At 42.2% G+C, this 21,978-nt stretch overlaps 1 protein-coding gene across 3 annotated transcripts in view; it reads left to right on the plus strand.

The window, feature by feature from the left end:
• The window catches only part of runx1 (RUNX family transcription factor 1), a 270,658-nt gene extending 250,194 nt beyond the window's left edge, over positions 1–20,464 (plus strand). For 2 of the 3 annotated variants that reach the window (XM_039743515.1, XM_039743512.1), the window contains exons 6-7: positions 16,570–16,728; positions 19,163–20,464. In XM_039743515.1, coding sequence (XP_039599449.1) covers positions 16,570–16,728; positions 19,163–19,674 — 671 coding nt within the window. In that variant the 3' untranslated portion in view covers positions 19,675–20,464. The remainder of the gene's footprint in view (positions 1–16,569; positions 16,729–19,162) is intronic. The other variant, XM_039743513.1, reaches the window with a different exon arrangement.
• The last annotated feature ends 1,514 nt before the right edge of the window (positions 20,465–21,978 follow it).

Consider the following 21,978-nt stretch of genomic DNA (forward strand, 5'->3'; position numbering starts at 1 on the left):
CGGGCTGCTGACTCCACGCAACTCCCCCTAGCGGCCATCCGAGCCCCCAACCAGGCTGTGGAGGACTCCATCTCCCATGGAGCCATGCGACAGGCTGGGGGATCACCGTCTGCCAGGGAGGCTGCCAAAATGCGTCCCGAGGGAGGTATTGAGCTGCCCATGGTTGCAGCAGGGGCGTCCCTGCTGGGCATGGGACCCGGCTGTCTGCCACACCCCTTATAAGGGACCCCTGACAACTAAGGATCTATCCAGAGAAGCAGAAACCATTTCTCTTTTAGATGGAAGCACTGGGTTTTTTGTTAATCTGTCGAATCAAATTATAGAAAACTTATGTACAGCTGATTGATATAAGCCACATTTAATAAATGTATGTGTAGGGGCAATGAGAAAGCCTCTCTGTTAAAATGAATGTGTTGCTAGCTTCATTGTTTTATCTTGAAGAGAGGCAGCAGCTTCAACACACAGCACACTGAAATCATATCCATAAGACAGACGAGGGCTCATCCTTCTGACAAATTTTCTTATATTTGGCAAAGTTAGAAAGGCTACTCAAACAAGCAATAAATTAATACCACAAACTTAATTATTTGTTTTTACTCTTCTAGACTGCAACAATTGCACTTTCTTATGCAAATTACACATGAAAATTTACTTCAACTTCTTACCCCTTAAATCAGATGGCCTCAGCACTTTATAATCGACACATGTTCAGTTTTCTTTTGGAAAGATCCTTTCACCAGGCACATTGCACGGAAACTCCAATGAATCAAACCACAAAATAAAAACAATGATTGGCACATTTGTAAAACCACACGCTGTTAGTAAAGCTATCAGATTTCACGTATTGCATATCACTCAGTATAACATGACATTAAATATCATATATCAAACATCACGTCATAGTGCTCTGTATCAAAGCTGTCAGCTGTCGTAGGCCTCATTGGGACGTAGTAAGTTTCAAGTCACGTCTGGTGTTACTCCTTTCATGGCTTGTACTTCTAATGATCAGAGCCAACTGGTCGACTGAAATTGTTTCAGCCTCCACTGGAGGAGTTGGTTCCATGGCTTGGGTCAGTATCTGTTCTCCGTATTATTATTTAAATCAGGTGAGCGTTGTGCTAAAATTATATTATACACCAGTGAGACCAAATCTGGATTATTGTATGCAGTTCTGGTCAACACAGCACATGAAAGACATTGCAGCTCTTGGAGCTGTGCAGCGGAGAGCAACCAAGTGCATCATGTGATTTAAGGTCATGTCGTACTGTGACAGACTCAGAGAATTAACCCTGTTTAGTCTCAAGCAGAGGAGAATGCGTGGGGTGCCTAACCCGGTTAATTAAAATCCTCAGAGGCACTGATATAGTAGATCCAGGAACATTCATTCAATTTAATGGTGAATCACATACCCAAGGACATCAGTAGAATTTAAGGAGATGTACATTTAGGAAGCAATTCTTAACACAAAGAGTTTTGGGACTTTGGAACAAACTGCCAAAACGTGGAGTTGAAGTGAAAACCTGGACAACCTTTAAGAAGAATCCAGATGAGCTATTAGGACAACTTAGCTATGAGCTAAACAAACGACCCTGATGGACTGAATAGTCTTCTCTCGTTTGTCAAATTTCTTGTGTTCCTTTGAGGTAATAATATTGCAATCACAAAGAATACTACTTGTAACTTTTCCCAAATAGGTGTTACATTTGTCATTGGCATCATGAGGGTACAGTAGGACCCAGGTCTTATTTTCTTTCATGGAAATAACTCATATGCAGTATTAATGTGTTCATCCATAATCCTACTGAACTGTTGTATCCTTTACTGGGGAAGTGGGTTGCAGAATGTGGGTCCATGTCAAAGTTAACTTGAAGGTGATAATCACATTTACGAGATGTGGCACTCATTAGTTATAATGGTTTGAATTAAAATTTGTTTTCTATATAATTCCAATAATTGTGATCATTTTTATCGTCAAAAATGCTGAATTGGTGCATTTCCTGTTGAAATATACGGATGAAACACGAGATGCGGCAGCGACGAGCCATGCCAAGCCTCAGCTCGGACTACGCTATCCCTCACACACTGGGTTGATGCATTTAATTGACGCATGCCTGTTGCTGTCTCTCTGTATGTCGCCAATATAATGTTTGCAGACATGTTTATTATACTCCCTGACTTTCCACAGTCTGCCAAATATCTTTAACGAATGTGTGTGACATTTTTAGCCTTGCTAATCGGACATAAAACCGCAGTGAAAATTCACAAGATGAGGCAGACAGTATCGTGCCGCCCTGAAGGGGGTGCATATAAGCCCAACAGGTGCTCATTGCTGCTGTTCTTCTACACAGAGGCACCAATAAGTTAGCGATATCAGAATATATCACTGCAACTGTCCATTTATGTTTATTTTTTGTTCCGACTGACTGCCAGAATGGAAGATTATGGGACATATGAACTTTAATGACATCCCATTCTTAATACATAGGCTTTAATATCGAGTTGGCTCACCCTTTGCATCTCTAACAGCTTCAGCTTTCCTGGGAAGGATTTACACAAGGTATAGGAGTGTGTTTATGAGTATTTTTGACTATTCTTCCAGGCGAGCATTTTTGAGGTCAGGCACTGATGTTGGAGGAGAAAGCCTGGCTCCCTTGCAGTCTCCACTCTAATTCATCCCAAAGGTTTTCGTTTGGGTTGAGGTCGGGACTCTGTGCAGGCCAGTCAAGTTCCTCCACAACAAACTTGCTCACCCATTTCTTTATAGGCCTTGCTTTGTGCACTGGTGCGTGCGCAGTCATGTTGGCACAGGAAGGGGCCATCCCCAAACTGTTCCCACAAAGTAGGGAGCATGAAACTGTCCAAAATGGCTTTGTGTGCTGAATCATTAAGAGTTCTTTTCACTGGAACTAAGGGGCCAAGCCCAACCCCTGATAAACAACCCCACACCATAATCCCCCCTCCACCAAACTTTACACTCGGCACAATGCAGTCAGGCAAGCACCGTTCTGCTGGCAACCGCCAAAACCAGACTCGCCCATCAGATTGCGTAATTCGTCACTCCAGCGGACACGTCTGCACTGCCCTTGAGTCCAGTGGTGTTGGGCTTTACACCACTGCATCCAACGCTTTGCATTGCACTTGGTGATGTAAGGTCTGGATGCAGCTGCTCGGCCATGGAAACTCATTCCATGAAGCTCTCTCTCTACTTACTGTCCTTGAGATAATCTGGAGGCCACACAAAATCTGGAGGTCTGTAGCTATGGACTCTGCAGAAAGTTGCTGACTTCTGCACACTGTGCACCTCAGCATGCACTGACCACTACAGACTAGACAATGGCACCTTGACTGCCATTAGGTATTGGGATGAAATCCTTGGACCCATTGTCAGACCCTATGCTGATGCAGTGGCTCCTGGGTTCTTCCTGGTGCACGACAATGCCTGGTGTCTTGTGGCGATAATATACAGGCAGTTCCTTGAGGATTGAGGAATTGATACCATTGACTGGCTCCCACGTTCACTCGCCTGACCTCAATCCAATAGAACACCTCTGGGTGGGACATTATGTTTCGGTCCATCCGATGCCACCAGGTCGCACCACAGACTGTCCAGGAGGTCAGTGATGCCCTGGTCCAGATCTGGGAGGAGATCCCCTAGGACACCATCCGTCATCTCATTAGGACATTGTCAGGCAAGCATACAAGAACGTGGGGGCCAAACAAAAGGGACTCTGCTCTGTTTGGCCGTTGAGCAAGACCCTTAACCTGAAATTGCTGAGCGCTTTGAGTAGTGAGAAAAGCGCTATATAAATGAAAAGAATTATTATTTTTATTATTAAACAAACTACTGAGTATGATTTGGAGTTGCTGCAATGAAATTTCAGCTAAATGGAATTGCCTGCCTGCCGCATCATTTTTTTCCTTTGATTTACGGGGTGTCTTTGAATTCAGCCCTCTGTAGGTTGATCATTTTCATTTCCATCAAACGATGTCCTTTCGTTCCTAACACATTACCATATCAGTCCATCTTAGGAGAGATAGCCAGCAGGATTTTTTTCCCCATTGAGATCTGAAGTGTTTTCAGTATCTGAAGTGTTCCTCTAACTTTTTTGAGCAGTTTTATATTTGTAAATCAGACAAGAAAGAGTCAGTGCCTCACCAGCCATGAACCTCACCGCACGTCACTGAGTATCACCAAGTAGTGTACCCTATAAAAAATAAAAATGAGGCGAGTGTGGCTTCTTTATTCCAAAGTGAGGGGAGGCAGTGTCAATAAGAAGATAGTGAAAGTGAAAGCCTAAGCTCACAACTCCAACAGTGTCCCACTGAGGCTCCTCCATTTGTTTGTACGTGTGTGTGCTGGACGAAAAAATGCAGAGAGGTGTGTCTGTTTATATGGCTTCCTCTGTGAGAGCAGAGTTCTGTCATCACGCCTGCGTCTGGGTCACACGGAGGCGGCTTTGTGGGCTTTATTTTTATCGCACCTCAGAATTGCTGGAGTTAATATTTCCTGCGTGGGTTTTTGGTTAAAGCTCTTCCAGCTCTCTGTGTCTAGAGCGGCCGTGTGTGTGTGTCTTGTGTCTGTGTGTGTGCGTACAAGTATGTGTATTCATATGACTTCCTGATATTGGCAGAGTGCAGAAGCACTCTTGGCCTGGAGTCAACACTGACTCTCACACCTGTCTGAGACAAAGGACGCCTTGTTAAACTCTCTGCGAAAACCTCTGCCAAGTTGGTGGGCCTGTCTCTTTCATTATTATTATTATTATTATATTTAAAAAAAAATTGGCATGTTCAGCATTCAGGTCTGGACTAAAAAAGAAAGAAAATGTTTACATAGATTCAGGCTGCTGAAGCCAAGTTGTAAAGGGATTTTTCATGTCAGCCCCATTCGGCTTTTCTTTTTCTATCCCTCAGGGGTCATTGGATGTAACCGGTGTTGTGCTTTGCAGCCCGTTTGTGTCTTTCTGCAGTTTCTCAGCCTTCTCCGCAGGTGCCAGGCTCCTCACCCTTGATTGCTATTCAGTTTCTCCAAACTTCGTGCTTCCTCGTGTGTGTTTTTGACCCTTTGCCTTGACCTTGAACTTGGATTTTACCTCACCCTTTCTTTTGGCTTTGGTTTTTGACTGAGTTTCCTGCCAGCATTACCTGTGAATGATATCATCCTCAAAAACAAATGCTATTACTATTACTTCTACTGCGAACAATAAGGATGCAATTGATAAAAACAACTGTAAAGCCAAGTTTGAAAATGTGGTGTAGCATTCGGATGCATTCAGGGAATTTAGTTAACTGGTTTCAAACTGTCCTGCGGTGGGCTGGCGCCCTGCCCGGGATTTGTTCCTGCTTTGTGCCCTGTGTTGGCTGGGATTGGCTCCAGCAGACCCTTGTGTCCCTATGTTACAATATAACGGGTTGGACAATGACTGACTGACTGGTTTCAGACTTTGAGTATTTTTCATTTTTGTTTCATTTCGAGCATTATTGTCGTTATCTGAATCCTATTATATTGTACTAGGGGGCTCACCCCCTGCTCGTTTTGCTCGCCAAAGTGCTGAACGCACCCCAAGGAGATTTGGTCGCTCCTCCAAAACCCAATGGGAAACAAATCGTTTTTTTTTAAGCTCCTCTTTGCTCAGTCAGCTGCTGGCTTGCTGCTGCTGCCATGCTGCGTGATCTTCGAACATTTAAAAGCCTGTACAGCAGCTGTCCTACTCTTTGTCTTTTATTTCCAGCCCTGGGTGTGGTTAAATCTTTTGGCACAGAGTCTCGTCTCGCAGGATGCGAGTTCTTGAGATTTTTTAGTTTAGAATTTAAAAACAGAATAAGAATCTGAAGATCGAACAACATCACATTAAACTTGGATAAATTCTGAAAAGAACGATACCAAACATATATATGTAGGTTTAAAAATAAGCCCGATTTAAAGTGTGACCAAAAACGTGACATAAAAACGTCACTGTTGCACTTTTAGGCTTAGGATTTTATATATAGCGAGTAGATTGAGGATGACTTGTGTTCTGTTCTGTGTATTGTATTTATTTACCCATTTTTTTTGATGCCCACCCTACCTGGAAAGGGGTCTCTCTCCTTGAACTACCTTTCCCAAGGTTTCTTCCATTTTTCATTTGGGAAGTTTTTCCTTGTCTTCTTACAGAGTCAAAGATGCGGGGGGCTGTCAAAAGGCAGGGCCTGTTTAAGGCCATTGCGGTACCCCTTGTGTGATTTTGGGCTACACAAAAATAAATGTTATTGTATCGTATTATTGCAGATGTGCATATTTGGGGTCTGTTTTGCCGTCAAGAGCTTTTGGACATGTAAAATCGATGTGTCTAAATGGGGGTGCGCTGAAGAAGACCCCCTACCCAGAGTAACATCAAGGGTTTCCAAGTAGGAATGAGGAAAATATAAAATTCACAAGGGAAGGGAAAATAAAATGAGTGAACACAAATAAAACTAACAAAGGCTATACCACCCTGGAGTCTTTCTCTAATCTTCTGATTCCATCCAGCACTTTAGAAGAGGTCATCCATCTGGGGCAAAGCATACTTGGGCTCAGCCAGTACTTGAAATGGAGACCATCTAAGAAAAGCTTGGGTTGCTGCTGGAAGAGATGTTGGTGATGCAAGCGGGTGGCACTTACCCTGTGGTCTGAATGTAGATCTCAATGCCCCAGTGCAGTGATGGGGACAGTGTGCTCTAAATATGGCGTCGTCTTTTGGATGAGATGTAAAACCGAGGTCCTGGCTTTCTGTGGTCATTAAAGATCCAGAAAAAGCTTGGGTTGCTGCTGAAAGAGGTGTTGTTAAGGCCTGCTGGGGGTGCTTAGTCTGTGATCTGAATGTGGATTCCAGTGCCCCAGTGCTGTGACAGGGACAATGTGCTGTAAAAATGGTACTGTCCTTTGGCCCTTTGGATGAGATGCAAAAATTGCTGTCCTGACTCCCGGTGGTCATTAAAGATCCTTGAGCATCAGGGTGTATCCCAATGTCCAGGCTAAATTTCCCACCATACTGTATCCTTAGTTCACTCTAGCCCCCTAATTACCCCTTGCCTCTAATTGGCTAACTCGGTTATGGTCTGTGGTGGAAAGCTCTCTGATCCAATACCACATGCATTTCTGAAAAGGTCATCCACCTGATACTAAGCCTGTTCAGGCCCGGCCAGTACTTGGAAGGGAAACCATTTAGAGAAAGCTTAGGTTGCTACAGGAAAGAAGTGTTAGTGAGGCAGTGCTCACCCTGTGGTCTGAATGTGGATCCCAATGTCCCAGTGCAGTGACAGGGACAATGTGCTGTAAAAATGACACCATCCTTCAGATGAGATGTAAAAAATCAAGCTCCTGACTTTCTGTGGTCATAAAAGATCCCTGGGTGTCCTTTGTGAAGAGTAACGTGTATCCCAATGTCCAGGCTAAATTTCCCACCATGGCCTTGTCACCCCCTTTCTTTAATTGGCTAACTATCTCTCACCGCTTCACCACTTAAAGCTAATGTGTGGTGAGCATACTGGCACAAAAATGGCTGTCGTAGTATCATCCAGGTGGGTGCTACACATTGGTGGTGGTTGAAGTGGCTCCCCACTCACTAAGCACTTTGAATAGCAAGAAAAGTACTGTATAAATGTACATTATTGTTATTAAGGTGTGTCTGTGATGGTCCACTTCTAGGAGCCACTTGAACCTGGAGCCATCAATAACGCACCCAAGGAAGAGCCACAGCAGGTTAGGACACACACAGTCAAGAGGTGGTGTAAATGTGCTTAGTGCTTTTATTTCCCGCCAATCAAAACCCAAACGGTCAAACACGGCTTCAGATCCTCAATGTGCAAAAACAATGCAGTGGATCTTCTTAATAAATACATAATCCAGAATAAAAACAAGTAAAAAGTGAACATTTTGCAGGTTAAAAAGTCCAAAATCAAACAATAAATATTCCATTAACATCAATGTTAAAGTCAGGTGCTGCCTCCCTAAAAACTTCCCAACAGGCATAGTTAACCATTAAATCCTGGCTGTGGTCCCCTGCTGCCTTTGCTCCTACTTCCACTGCTATTCCTCTGACATCTGCGGAAGCCTTCACAAGTGTATGGTTGCTCAAGGCATCTCAGAGGTGCTCAACTGGAGCGACCTCTCCCCCTCGAAAGCTAATTTTTGGGACCACTCCCAACCGCCTGCCTTCACTCCTGCAGCTTCGTTTCTTCCATGATGCTGCCCTTATATACTTTTTAATTTCATTTTTTCACCTTCTATCTCCCCCTTTCTTTCCATCATTATTTTCCCCTGGTCTCACGCTTTTGAACTACTGTGGGACGCAGGTTTAGCAATCATGATGACTCCAGTGCTAAAAAGGGAACAAGTCAATCTTGCACATGAACGCAGGATCGGCCATTCCCACATCGGCCTCTGGAGCTGCTCAGCCACACCAACTACTCTCCATGCGGAATCTCCAGCGTTCAATTAAAACACACATACCACAGACCCGCTATACCACAGTGTCTTAGCCACAGAAATGAGCATTTACTAAATAAAATACCTCCATCCTACCTCCCTACCTTCCTCTATCAATCGTCTTCCACCTCATCGGATGAATGCTTGCCTCTGCCCCTTTCCTGACTCGTAGCTTGTCTGACTGATGGTGGTGGAAGTTCACATAAGACTATGGCCACACTACTACATTTTCATTTAAAAATGAAATTGATCTCAATCCACATTAGCGTTTTCACATTGTCTATGTTTACACGAAAATAACCGATGCACGGCACGGCATAAACACCTTACTGAAAACCAGCGATCCTTGAAGTGATGGTAACACCACCAGCCAAGGGACTCATCAGGTACCTGAAGCGGAAACAAATGTTCTCTGGTTTTGTCATCTTCTCGGTTCTCTTCTTAATGCATTGCATATTTTACCCGAGCGACATCCCCTTTGAAGATTTGAATGCAATGATATTCATACAGTTAATTAGATTGGGGGTGGGGGGGGTTCTCCTTTAGAGTTTTGATCGGGATGATATTCGTACATTTGATCGGAAAGCGGGGAGGTATGTGTCCCCCTTGAAGGTTACAGTGGGAAATGCCGGTACGAAGCCATTTACTGCAATGAAAAAAGGAGAACCACTAACCCACTTCAACATTTGGATTTATTGCAAAACTGCAGTGACCGATAAATTACCTACCTTTCGCGCATATGCACAATATTTAAGCCGCATAAAACACAACTTAAATTCATATAGGTGAACACAATAAGTGCCATGGAAAGCAACTCTTCAATGCTCACCATTTTGAAATATGTTTTTAATCTGTGAAGAGTCACCAATCAGGGTTCTGTTGTAATCGGCAGGATACCATCAGGGAGGGGCCAGATTATAAGTATGAACAAATCAGGGTCTGCTTTTTCAAAAACTGAGTTTTCACCCATCCACACAACAACGATGTTATTGTATTTTCAGACATATACCACTCTGGATGGTGTTTTATGGTCTCAGTTTTCAGGGGAGGGTTGAAAATGCTGAGATAATGTGGATTAAAGGTGAAAATGGGAACTGAATCTACTCTCGGGAGTTCTTCCAGTATCACTCCCAACTACCAGGCAGCACTTCCAGATCATTTCTTCTCCCAACAGAGACTGTAAATCCCAGGACCTCCTGCGAGACCCTCAGTTCAATACTGCTACTGACCACTAGTGGCCAGGTGTAATATTACTCCCATACAGTTCAACCCCAAATGCTATTGGCATGACAACCTGGCCAGGTAAGGACATCCTGTCTGCTGTCTTGCCATTCTCTCCATTCTCCTGCTTTCCCTGTCTGGTGCCCTACACACATGTTGTACCTGCGTTGCACCAGTTAACATTTACATTTACATTGATTTGCATGGTAAGACACTTTTATCCAAAGTGTCTTACAAAAGAGGTTATTATAATCAAGCAAACATCAGTGTGGGGGATTGTTTGGGGACAAGGGTTACACTACAATGTTACAGAATTGACCATCACAAGTGAAGAGCTCAGAACAAAATGCAAGTGAGTTACAATTCCCAAGTTACAAGAACCTATCAAAGCCATTCTCCATTAGATAGAAATTCACTTCTGGGACAGACCTCTGGAATTGGGTATCATCTGACCTGGCAGCCTGGATAAATGGGTTAGGAAACTGAATGGAATGGGTGGAAATAACCTTGATCAAGATAAATTTGAAACAGTAATTGAGGTTGTCGGGAAAGTTTTACGAAAAACAAGTTTGAAACTTCAACATTGCTTTTTTAAACGGTAGATTTTTAGAATTTCAAAAAAATTGTACAACCCACTCTTTTGAGGTGCCGCGATTACAATGTAACTTCCCTGACAAAATTCCTTCAAGAATAAGTGTACAAAATGTCAAAGAAAGTGGTCCACTGGGGGCCGAGTAGTTTCAATATAAACATGCAGACAAACATGAATGACAACAATACATGCTTTGTGTTTTGTGCAACTGCATTTGATACTAACAGAACAAATTTATGATAATTAATATTTGACTTTCTGAAGGCCAATGTTAAATCTGAGGCTTTTTCTGTAGAGTATGGCAGGATTGTTAAGGCTGATGGTTTAGATCCTCCCTAAACAGTCACAGGACAGGTCACATTGCATGACTTTTACAGCGATTTTCAGTTATAACCTTCATTTTGAATTTCCCTATGAGATTAAAAATGTGTATTTAATCTAATCTAATCTAATCCACATAATATTAGCAAGTCAGAGGTAGTGAATGGTGTGCTTCGTTGAAGCTGGTCACATAATGTGACTTGGCTGTTGTCTCATTCCAGCTAGTCCATGACTCGGTCTGATAAAATCAAATCTTTTAATTTTGTTTTAAGTCATAGTGTCAGGCTGTGTGTGCATGACAGCTGACAACCAATGAATGCTCATCTGGAAGTGCAATGCATATAATGCAGTGACAAGGAATGAGAAACAAGGCACCGCACAAGAAGTTCTGCTTTCTGATGTCTGCCGTTTTACATCCCACAACAGAAAAATAAAAGATATTGAGATTGCCGCTTACCACGCCATACTTGCTAACCCATAGTACCGCATGGGCTTTGGCTGTAACAAACAGGAGCAGGTGTGAATGTGCCAAAAGGTCAGCACACAACAACACGCAATTTTTCAGTCCAGTGATGAGATAAGCTGCAGTGTTTGGCAAATCTGACAAATGACTAGAAGTAATGTCTCAGTATTCAAATGTGGACCTTTAGAGATCAACGACCATTCACAAATGAATATGTGGATTTTTGTATTGTTATTTAGTGTTAAATGATATACAGTTTTGGTTTATATTAATGATTAGCCGTGCCCAGCGGCTCTGCCCACACAGTAGTGAAACAGGACAGTACTCTCCACTCCTGACATCATGCTTCCTCCTCCCCTAGGCACGCAGCCTCTGTCTCAGATTAGCGTGAATATATCACTCCTGCAAGCAAACTATGATTTTTAGCATGATGAGAGAAGTCACAAAATCAACCGGAATGTTCAAGGGAATTATAGAAAAAAACCCGATCTGAATCCGTTAAGTAGTTCTCTTGTTTACTAGCTAAGCGGAAGTAAGGTACGCGCCCCAAAGGCTGGCACGTGAGTGAGGAGGGCCCGGCACCCCTCCCCTTAGCCCACAGCGTGTTTCTTGGATTCGCGCAAATAAATTGGTACTTGCACGTGAACTATGAAACAGTAGCGCAATGAGAGAAGTCCCAAAATCAACCGGAATGTTCAAGCAAATTATAGAAAAGAAAACGATCTAAAGTCATTAAGTAGTTCTCTCGTGAAAAGTGGACAGACAGACAGATGCTGGATTTTATATATATAGAGAGACCACTAATGGCGGGCTACAAGATAACGTGTAGTGAATATACTTAACTTATAGTTTTCATGCTTTTTCTCTGTACGTTTAGCACTCGAGGTTGAGCAGGTCTTCTTTTCTCCACTCTAGCAGCCTGCTTCTTCAGTAGAGGTCACGTAGTATATGTGTACCAAATTTCAGGTCAATAGGTCAAACGGTTTGCTAGCTACAGGTGATTTAAAATCCTGGACAGACAAACGAACAGCCCCGGTAGCGTATTATATAAGAAGTTTATATCCATTATAATGATTCTTACTTTTACATATTCCATTGGGAGACAGCGGGCAGTGTTTGGTTCAGTTTATCATTAGGGTCCTACATAGATAGGATTTGCATGTTCTTGCTGTGTTCGCATGAGTTCTCACCATGATCTCCATTCTGTACTTCTGCTCTCTACACAAATGGATGACTGTGAGACCTTTATACAATCTCCTCAAGGGTTTTCCTCTGGATACTCCTCGAATGACTCGAGAACCTGTCGCATTTCCAGTGATTTTCAATTGTCGACCTCATTTACATAATCTTAGTGAGTCGGAAGCAGTCAAGTCGCAATCGTGCAGTTTGACATCCCCAATCCAACCAGTCTGGGACTCACCTTGATAAGAGAATACAGGTTTGATGTAGTATTAAATCATAGGGGCAGGCATTGTGTGCATGTGAGAGCTGGCAACCAATGAGCATTCGCGTTATAGTTTAATGTGTAGAATGCAGCTAACAGGAACGAGGGACGTGGGTGTTTTTCGACCTTGCAAACAGAAGACACACTTGTGTGTCTGATGTCTCACGACAGAATGGGAAAGCGAAAAACAAAATGGACAACGGTTTGTGGCTGAACCCGCCATACGTGGAAAGCATTCGTATAGCACAAGTTCCGTCAGGTAGCACAATATTGGCTGTCGGAAGAAGGGGGTGAGTTTGTGGTACTTGTAAAATTTGTCATCCCCTTTGATTTCCAGTCATGTAATTTACCATCATCAAGCAATGAGATCAGTAATCAAGTTTGACACCCCCTCCAACTACAGGTCTTATAATGCAATGCCATATTAGGACCACCTCCTTTTATAAGTACAACCAGAATGGCATCATAAGAGGAGATACAAACCCACAGTATAAAATGGAGTGCCATGATAATTATCAATTAAAATCAACTTTGCATGGTGGGAAATAAAGGACGAAAAAAAGAAGCCAGCATACATGAATGACTCTTTCCACCTTCCCCCCAACCCCCTACTCTCATATCCAGAGCTCAGTATTTTAGGAAGCTGGCATAAGGGCGAGTGTAGCTGCACAATTCCAGCACAGCCCTTGAAATGCAGGACTTGTTTACGGAGTGTCATGCCGGCAGGTATCAAGTGTGAATCTAAATTTCATATATTTGGCAGTCTGCCCCTCTAGATATGAAGGATCCGGGGTGGACATTTTTTTTTTTTTTTTAATCGTGTGCCCATCAATTCTTCATGTTGCTGGACCGAAGTAGTCATTGTCACACTTGTAGACTTTGTGAAGTTAGGGAGCTTCCTGTTTAACATTGACGGCTGTTTTCTGATCCCATTTCCATAAATAGACGGGCAGGGCAGGATTTGTGGGTGGGGGAGGTTTAGAAGCTGAGGGGGACGTCTGCCAAAGTAAATGATTATTAAGTAATTCAAGACCATTTCTTTCCCTTTGTATTGCCGACATGTCACAGATTAATAACAGCAGCTGCTTCGGCTTGGTTACAGGTTCTTCATTTTCAGTAAATAAATGTTGTGGGAAGACTGAGAATGTGACAGGGCCAGAGCCGTTGTGTCATGTCTTGGTGGGGGTGGGGGGTGTTTGTGGTGACACACTGAACAGAAGATCTGGCTCTCGGATTGTCTGGATTGAGTTTAAGTGCAGGCTTCGCAATCCTCCGACTTCTGAGGTCTCCTTGTTTCTTGCGCTGGCGCGAGATTAAAGCAGCAGATTCTTTGCATTTAATTTGCCCCCTCCCTTGTTTTGCAAGCCCTCGCTGCCATGGCTCGGTGCGGTATGTTTTTGACATTAGCTGCCTTCTGCTGTGAACTTCTTACTCCTAGAACTCTCTGGCTTTTTCTAATGCGTTTTCAGCCACCATCAGATTCATTTCAACAGAAAAAAACACTTTTTTATCACTAATGCTTTTGTCAATTAGAAATTCAGAAATTATATTCATGTATCTGAAGTAGGGTATGGTGGCTGGCAGAGGCAAGCCCTTACCAATGCGGTGAATCTAGCCACCTATGGTCAGTGCAGTGAACTGGCAGACTAAGCACTCACCAACAAGCAGGACTCAGCTACCTGGACTGGGCAATGCAGCAAGAAGGCCGTCTAAGCTGGGCCAGCTGCCTGGCATGTTCAGTACTGTGAGCTGGCAGACTAAGCAATCACCGATATGCAGGTGTCAGCTACCTGGGCTGGTCAATGCAGCGTTATGGCACAATAATGACTTACTAATAAGATGGGGCCAGCTGCCTGGCACGGCCAGTACAATAGGCTGGCAGATGAAGCACTCAACGACAAGGTGTGGTCAGCTACCCAGAGTGGTCAATGCAGACATCTGGCACAGTAATTAATTACTAATAAGATACAAAAAGCTGCCTGGTGTCGTTAGTACAGTGGGCTGGCAGACTAAGCACTTATGAACAAGAGGTCTATGCAGTGGTCTGGCAGACTTATGACTTACCAGTAAGATGGGGCACCTACCTGGCATGACCAGTACAGAGAGCTGGCAGATTAAGCATTTACCAGCAAAGTGTAGTCAGTCACCAGGAGTGGTCAATGCAGAGTGCTGGAAGACAACTTAATAATATGGTGGGGCCAGCTGTCTGGCATGATCAGTACAGTGGGCAGGCAGATTAAACACTCACCGACAAGCTGGGGTCAGCTACCTGGGCTGGGCAATGCAGCAAGAAGGCCGTTTAATTACCAGTAAGGTGGGACATCTGCCTGGCATGGTCAATACAGTGAGCTGGCAGACTAAACACTGACTGATAAGCAGGTATCAGCTACTTGGCTCAGAAACTACTGAGACCCCTTCACTATTTTCACATTTTGGTATGTTGCAGCCTTGTGGTAAAATAATTTCAATGCATTTTTCCATCATCAGACAACCCTCAATACCCAAGAAAGACAAAGCAAAATCAGGATTTTTAGGAATTTCTGCAATTTTTTATAAAAAGTAAAAATCTGAAATGTCACATTGACACAAACATGCAGGCATGATACCTGTTCGTTACTTTAGCTGAAGTATCTTTGGCAGCCATTCCAGCCTGGAGTCTTCTTCTTGGGTCTGATGTGACACACTTTCACACAGCTGGATTTTGGGATTTTCTGCCATTCTTCTCAACAGGTTTGGTCCCCTGCTGCTGTAGCCCACCTGCTTCATGGTGTTGTGTGTTCAGAGATGCTCTTCTCCATATCTGGGGTTGTATCGAGTTCTTATTTCAGTTATTGTTGCCTTTATAGCAGCTCAAACCACTCTAGCCATTCTCCTCTGAACTCTGGCATCAACAAGGCATTGTTGCCCAGAGAACTTGATATTTTCCCCTTTTCAGACCATCCTCTGTAGGCCCTAGAAATGGTTGTGCATGATAATCCCAGTAGATCAGCAGTTTCTTAAATGCTCAGACCAGCCCGTCTGGCACCAACAGCCATGCCACATTTAAAGTCACTTCAATCCCCTTTCTTCTCCATTCTGATGCTCAGTTTGAACTTCAGCAAGTCATCTTGACAATGCCTACAGGCCTGAATGCATTGAGGTGCTGCCATGTGATTGGCTGATTAGATATTTGCATTAACAAGCAGTTAAACATTTATCTCTATATATATAAAATCCAATGTCTGTCTGTGTGTCCGCTTTCACGAGAGAACTACTTAACGGATTTAGAACGGGTTTTTTCTATAATTTGCTTGAACATTCTGGTTGATTTTGCGACTTCTGTCATCGCGCTAAGTATCATAGTTTACTTGCAGGAGCGATACATTCGCACAAATCCAAGAGACAGGCTGCTTGCCGAAGGGAGGGGGAAGCGTGACGTCAGGACTGGGGAGCCGAGTAGGGCCCTCCTCACTGTCCTGTTTCACTACTATGTGCAGGAGCTACGAGGGACAGCTAGTATATAAGTAAAGAAAACACATTGTACAGGGTGGTCCAGATCTAATTATGCAGATCCAGATTGTCTGGATGACTTTGATTTATGCGGGGACAATTCCAGTTCGGCACGAAGACGATTCTACATGTCGTCAGTTCGCACAGTTCTCGATGGTCTGGGATTTTTTGGGTGATTTTCTATGTAATAAACTTAATAAGTTATAGCGTAATGAAAATTGCATAATTAGATCTGGACCACCCTATACAGAGCTGCCTCCTCCATATTGACTCCTGATTATCTTGTCATCTTCTCCATGGCATGAAGGCTCTCAGTCCTCCCTTCTGCCTCCAGATCCCAAATCACCTTGGTAGTCAAAACTCTTCTGGGTTCAAATCTCACCCTGGTGACTGTTTATGTGGAGTCTGCATGCTCTCCATATACCCTGGTGGACATCCATAATACATTTTTATTTAGTTAACTTGTGATTCAACAAAACCTTTAAGTGTCTCTTGTTATGGATGCAATCATTCAGTTATTACCAGTGTAACCACAGTATAACTAAGCATTACTGCTGACTAACCTGAAGGAATGCATTTTTCTCTGCTTTCAGATTCACGACAAATGCAGACATCTCCATCATGGTCCTACGATCAGTCCTACCCGTACCTGGGGCAGATCTCCACACCGTCTGTTCATCCGACAACTCCAATCTCTCCCAGCAGAGCAAGCAGCATGGCCTCTCTCACAGACCTCTCCAGCAGGCTTTCAGGTAAAAATGAGAGGGGCTTTAAGTAAATGGATCTGAAAAGGTGACATGATTGAAATGTTTAAAATTATAAAATCAATTGGCACAGTTTATCCAGGCGGCCATTTTAAAATCAGCGCAACAAGGGTGCAGTGGTGGCTCTGAGTTTAGGGATCTGCACCGGCAATTGGAAGGTTGCTGGTTCGAATTCTGTAAATGCCAGGACTGACTCTACTCCTTTGGGCCCTTGAGCAAGGCCCTTAACCTGCAAGTTTTGTGTCCTGGGTATGACATCAATCTACATCCAGATCTGTAAGCAGGTCCTCCAACTTACAGGGAAAGCTTAGGCGTTGGTGGCAGGATTGGCCATCATAAAAAAACTCACATGTTCCAGTGTGGTGCTGAGGTGTCACCCAATCCAGATGGTTTGTCGTGTGGTGGGTGTTTATTTATTATATATGCTTTAAACTAATAATTCATATTTAATGAAACTTTCGCAATTCTGGCAACGTGATTTTGTCTGCGCGATTTTGACGCCGCGTTTTAATCGGCGCTATTTTGTCGGCGCTCATAAGTCTATCGCACAAATGTCGGGTCACAAAACAAACAAAAGTAAAAATAAAACAAAGCGACAGAATCCCAGACGAGAGGCAAAAGTCAGTAACACTGATCAACAAGCGTTTTGCTACTGGGATTATTTCATCGGTACTTTAACAAATTTCACTTGTTGACTCTAAATCTGAAAACCGTTTTCGTCCAGCACGTCCCATTTTTTTAGTTATGATGTTCCAGGTCTTGGACAAGTTTGTTCTCGAGAAAAGTGAAGCCAAAATGAAGGAAGGCGTTTTTGTTGGCCCTGAAATTCGTGAACCGATGCTTGACGATGAGTTCAAAAGGAAACTGAAGCCCACTGAATCAGCACCCTCATTCGTGCAGGTTGTCGAGAATTTTCTTGACAGTCACAGAGCAGAGAATTTATACTGAACTTGTGGAGAATATGCTGAAAGTATATTAGCTAACAGGAGCCAGAATGTCACTGACATTCTCATCTCAACTTTTTTTCCACCAAATCTAATCTATGTCAGAGATGAGCATGGGGAAAGATTTCATCAAGATAGAAAGGTGATGAAAAACTGATATCGGGGAAAATTCACTCCGAGTATGATGGGTGACTACTGTTGGTTCTTGCAAAGAGAGACAGATGTGCAGTACAAGCGCAAAATCTATTGCCTCCAACATTTTTGGGCATGCTGACCTCACTTTTATATTGAGGTAAATTGACATAAATATGCTTTAACGTGTTTCTAGTATCGTCTTCTGGTTTGTTTTCAGACTAAACACATCAAAAAAATGTTGGTGGGACAGAGTCCAAACTCCAGATATGGTGTTGATATATTATATTGATATTCAGAAGTGTCAAAACATCAATGATGTGTATTTCAAAAAACTGACGTGCTAGCTTAATTCCGATTTCAGTGTAAAAAACTCAATAAAGAGCTGTTCTGAATTTCCCAGTGGCAAACAAAAATAATTTTTTTGTAGACCAGGGTAATCAAGCAATAAGTCGAAAACCAGACAAGACACGACAAATAAATATATAAGAGCGTTCAGAAAGGTGTAGAAGGTTTTATCCACAGATCGGATAAGGCTCAGTGCAAAGAGTCTGACCTTTTTTTATCCTGTCTGCTGATTAATTCCAGGTCACGACCCCGGAGACCACGCCCTTAGAGACATGGGATGTGTCTTTGACAACAGTACACAAAATGGCTTCCTTAACAGGAAAAGGCTGTAAGACCTCAAATTTCAGCCCTAATCATGAAAATCTACATGTCAGTAATGTTATTATGGACACACAGAGTGCTCAGGGATTATTATGAGTACGAATTGACATGGAGATGATAAGAAGTTAAAGAAACTGTAGTCAGAAGGGGATAGTGAGGGTCAAAATACAAGAAGTCAAAATGAGACTTCTTGTATTTTAAAAACTTAAGTAAATGTTAAAAAGTTCAAAAGCCAAGTACCAAACCCAGCTCTAAGGGTTTAGAGTAAGACTTTAGAGACCTTCAAATCTTGACTTGATCTTATTTTGGGAAAATCTCGGTGAATACTGTGGACACACTCTTTGGGCTGAATGGATGTTCTCGCCACAGCTCTATTAAACGTACTAGTATGTTTTAATGTCTATTTGAAATATTGCTTCCATAGACAGATGACCATATTTATATGTCACTTCCTGTGACATCACAAGGTTAAAAAAGAATTGCTCCTCCTTTCCATACCTGCTCCTGGGAAAAAAATATATCAGGTGCTGGTGAAAGTGATGGTAATGATAAGGTGGGCAAGAAGAATGAGAAAGGAGATTTGAGGATCTCCCACGCCGCCACATTTATTTGATAAGATTTCTTATGTTACCTCCAAAGATGTTCACCAAATGTTTTCTTTCTTTGCTTACTTTCAGCAGCTCCAGAACTCACAGCCTTCAGTGATGCCCGGATGAGCATCGACCGTCAGTTTCCCACTCTCCCTCCTCTTCCGGACAGCCGATTCTCTGACCCTCGTATGCACTATCCCGGAGCTTTCACCTATACCCCAACTCCAGTGACCACTGGGATTGGAATTGGCATGTCGGCCATGACGGGTGCCGCTCGCTATCACACGTACCTGCCACCTCCTTACCCAGGAGCATCTTCTCAGGGCCAGAGTGGCGCATTCCAAACTGGCACCTCACCTTACCACCTCTACTACAGCACATCAACTGGATCGTACCAGTTCTCTATGATGTCTGGGGGCGAGCGTTCTCCACCACGCATCCTTCCACCTTGTACCAACGCCTCCACTGGTTCAGCACTCCTCAACCCGAACCTTCCAAGCCAAAGCGAGGTGGTGGAAGCCGAAGGGAGTCACAGCAACTCACCGATTAACATGGCGACCGCAAGTCGGTTGGAGGAGGCCGTATGGCGGCCTTATTAACCAGCAAGCATTGGAGATGAAATACAAGAGACAGTTTTAGCAACTGCACTGACCTTTTTTAAACTAATTATTTACAGATGACTTAAACTGGGCTGGAAAGCATCTTTTTCATTTTATTGTTGGAATATTTTTTGCCGTCAATTGAGCCTGTATATATAGAAACCAATGCCTGAGATGCCAGAACTGTGAACACTTACATTACAAGTACTGTGAATCAAGGCTTTTACTTGTCTTTTTTATTGAAAAATCAAACTTTTTCCACGGAACTTCATTTATTTTTTTTGTTTTTTATTTAACGTCGTCAAAATTCCTGCCAATGTTTTTTGCTTGCGACCGTGGCCAACGCATTTTCAAGGACCTCGCCAGGCTTTCATAAGCATTTACCTGCACGACATGCAGCGCTCTCTCTGTTTCTCAGCATACATTTGTTAGCGGAAAAAGGTCCCTATGTATCATTTAATTTGCACAATGCCATGTGAAATTTGAGTGTCCTTTCTGAGGAACAAGACAGAAAAAAATGAAAAGAATGTGTTGTATTATTTTTCAGGGTTTATTTTTCACAAAGTGTAATTTCGAGATTAAGAGTATTTTGTAGCATTAGAACAGAAAGTGACACTCGACGTTGAATTTCAATGAACTGCATGTGGACGTGCTATGCCAAACATCTTATTTGTGTTAAACATCATTGCTGTACTCTTCTATTTCCACAAAAGTATTTTTTTATTATAAATTACTGGAAATTTGGCACGTTTAACTCAGTTGTGTACTTAAAAGGTGAATTTTCAATACATACTGTAGATTTGTTTTCTTTTCAAGAATTGCAGTTTCTGTCTGTAAATTTTTTCTTTTTTTTGTGGTCTTTCTTGCCACTGGTAGTCTTTGGTCACCCCAGGTGGGTAACAGAAAGTTCATTGGCGATGTGGCCATATTTGTATTTATTTGTACAGGATCTGAAGGAGACCGCTGTTCAAGGTAAATTGATGGAATTTTTAATTCAAATAAATGGCTGCATTTCCCAGAAGCTTTGTAGCTCTAAGTACTTTATCTCATACTTAAGATCGCTTGTTAATTAACGAGTGTTTCCCGAACCCTTTGTAACTAAAGTAGTACTTAATGTTGCTCATAAATGAATGAGTGAACTGACCCAATGTTATTTTTAACGTTGTTCGTAAATTGATGAATAAACTGACCCACTCGTTATTATTAACGTTGTTTGCAAATTGATGAGTAAACTTAACCACTACCCACTTATTTTTAATGTCGTTCATAAACTGATGAGAGAATTAACCCACTTGTTATTTTTAATGTTATTCATAAATTGATGAAAGAACTCACCCACTCATTATTAACGTTGTTTGCAAATTGATGAGTAAACTGAACCACTACCCACTTATTTTTAAAGTCGTTCGTAAATTGTTGAGTGAACTGTGACCCACTTGTTATTTTTAATGTTGTTTGTAAATTGATGAGAGAACTGGCCTACTTATTTTTTTTTAACATTATTTGTAAATTGATGAGTATACTGACCCATGCCCAACTTGTTATTGTTAACGTTTGTAAATTGATGAGTGAATTGACCCATTCGTTATTATTAATGTTGTTTATAAATTGATGAGTAAACTGAACCACTACTCAATTATTTTTAATGTCATTCCTAAATTGATGAAAGAACTCACCCACTCATTATTTTTAACATCGTTCGTAAATTGATGCGTGAACTGTGACCTACTTGTTATTTTTAAAGTCGTTCATAAATTGATGAGAGAACTGACCCACTCATTATTAACGTTGTTTGCAAATTGATGAGTAAACTGAACCACTACCCACTTATTTTTAATGTCGTTCATAAACTGATGCGAGAATTAACCCACTTGTTATTTTTAACATCATTCCTAAATTGATGAAAGAACTCATCCTCTCATTATTTTTAACACTGTTTGTAAATTAATGAGTGAACTTTGACCTATTTGTTATTATTAAAGTTGTTTGTAAATTGATGAGTAAACTGAACCACTACCCAATTATTTTTAATGTCATTCCTAAATTGATGAAAGAACTCGCCCACTCATTATTTTTAACATCGTTCATAAATTGATGAGTGAACTGTGACCCACTTGTTATTTTTAATGTTATTTATAAATTGATGACTAAACCCACCCACTTATTTTTTTAACGTTGTTCGTAAATTAATGGTTAAACTGACCCATGCCCAACTTGTTATTTTTAACGTTTGTAAATTGATGAGTGAATTGACCCACTCATTGTTTTTAACTTTGTTCGTAAATCGATGAGTGAACTGACCCA

The sequence above is a fragment of the Polypterus senegalus genome, chromosome 2 (assembly GCF_016835505.1).
Source record: "Polypterus senegalus isolate Bchr_013 chromosome 2, ASM1683550v1, whole genome shotgun sequence".
Taxonomy (NCBI): Eukaryota; Metazoa; Chordata; class Cladistia; order Polypteriformes; family Polypteridae; genus Polypterus; species Polypterus senegalus.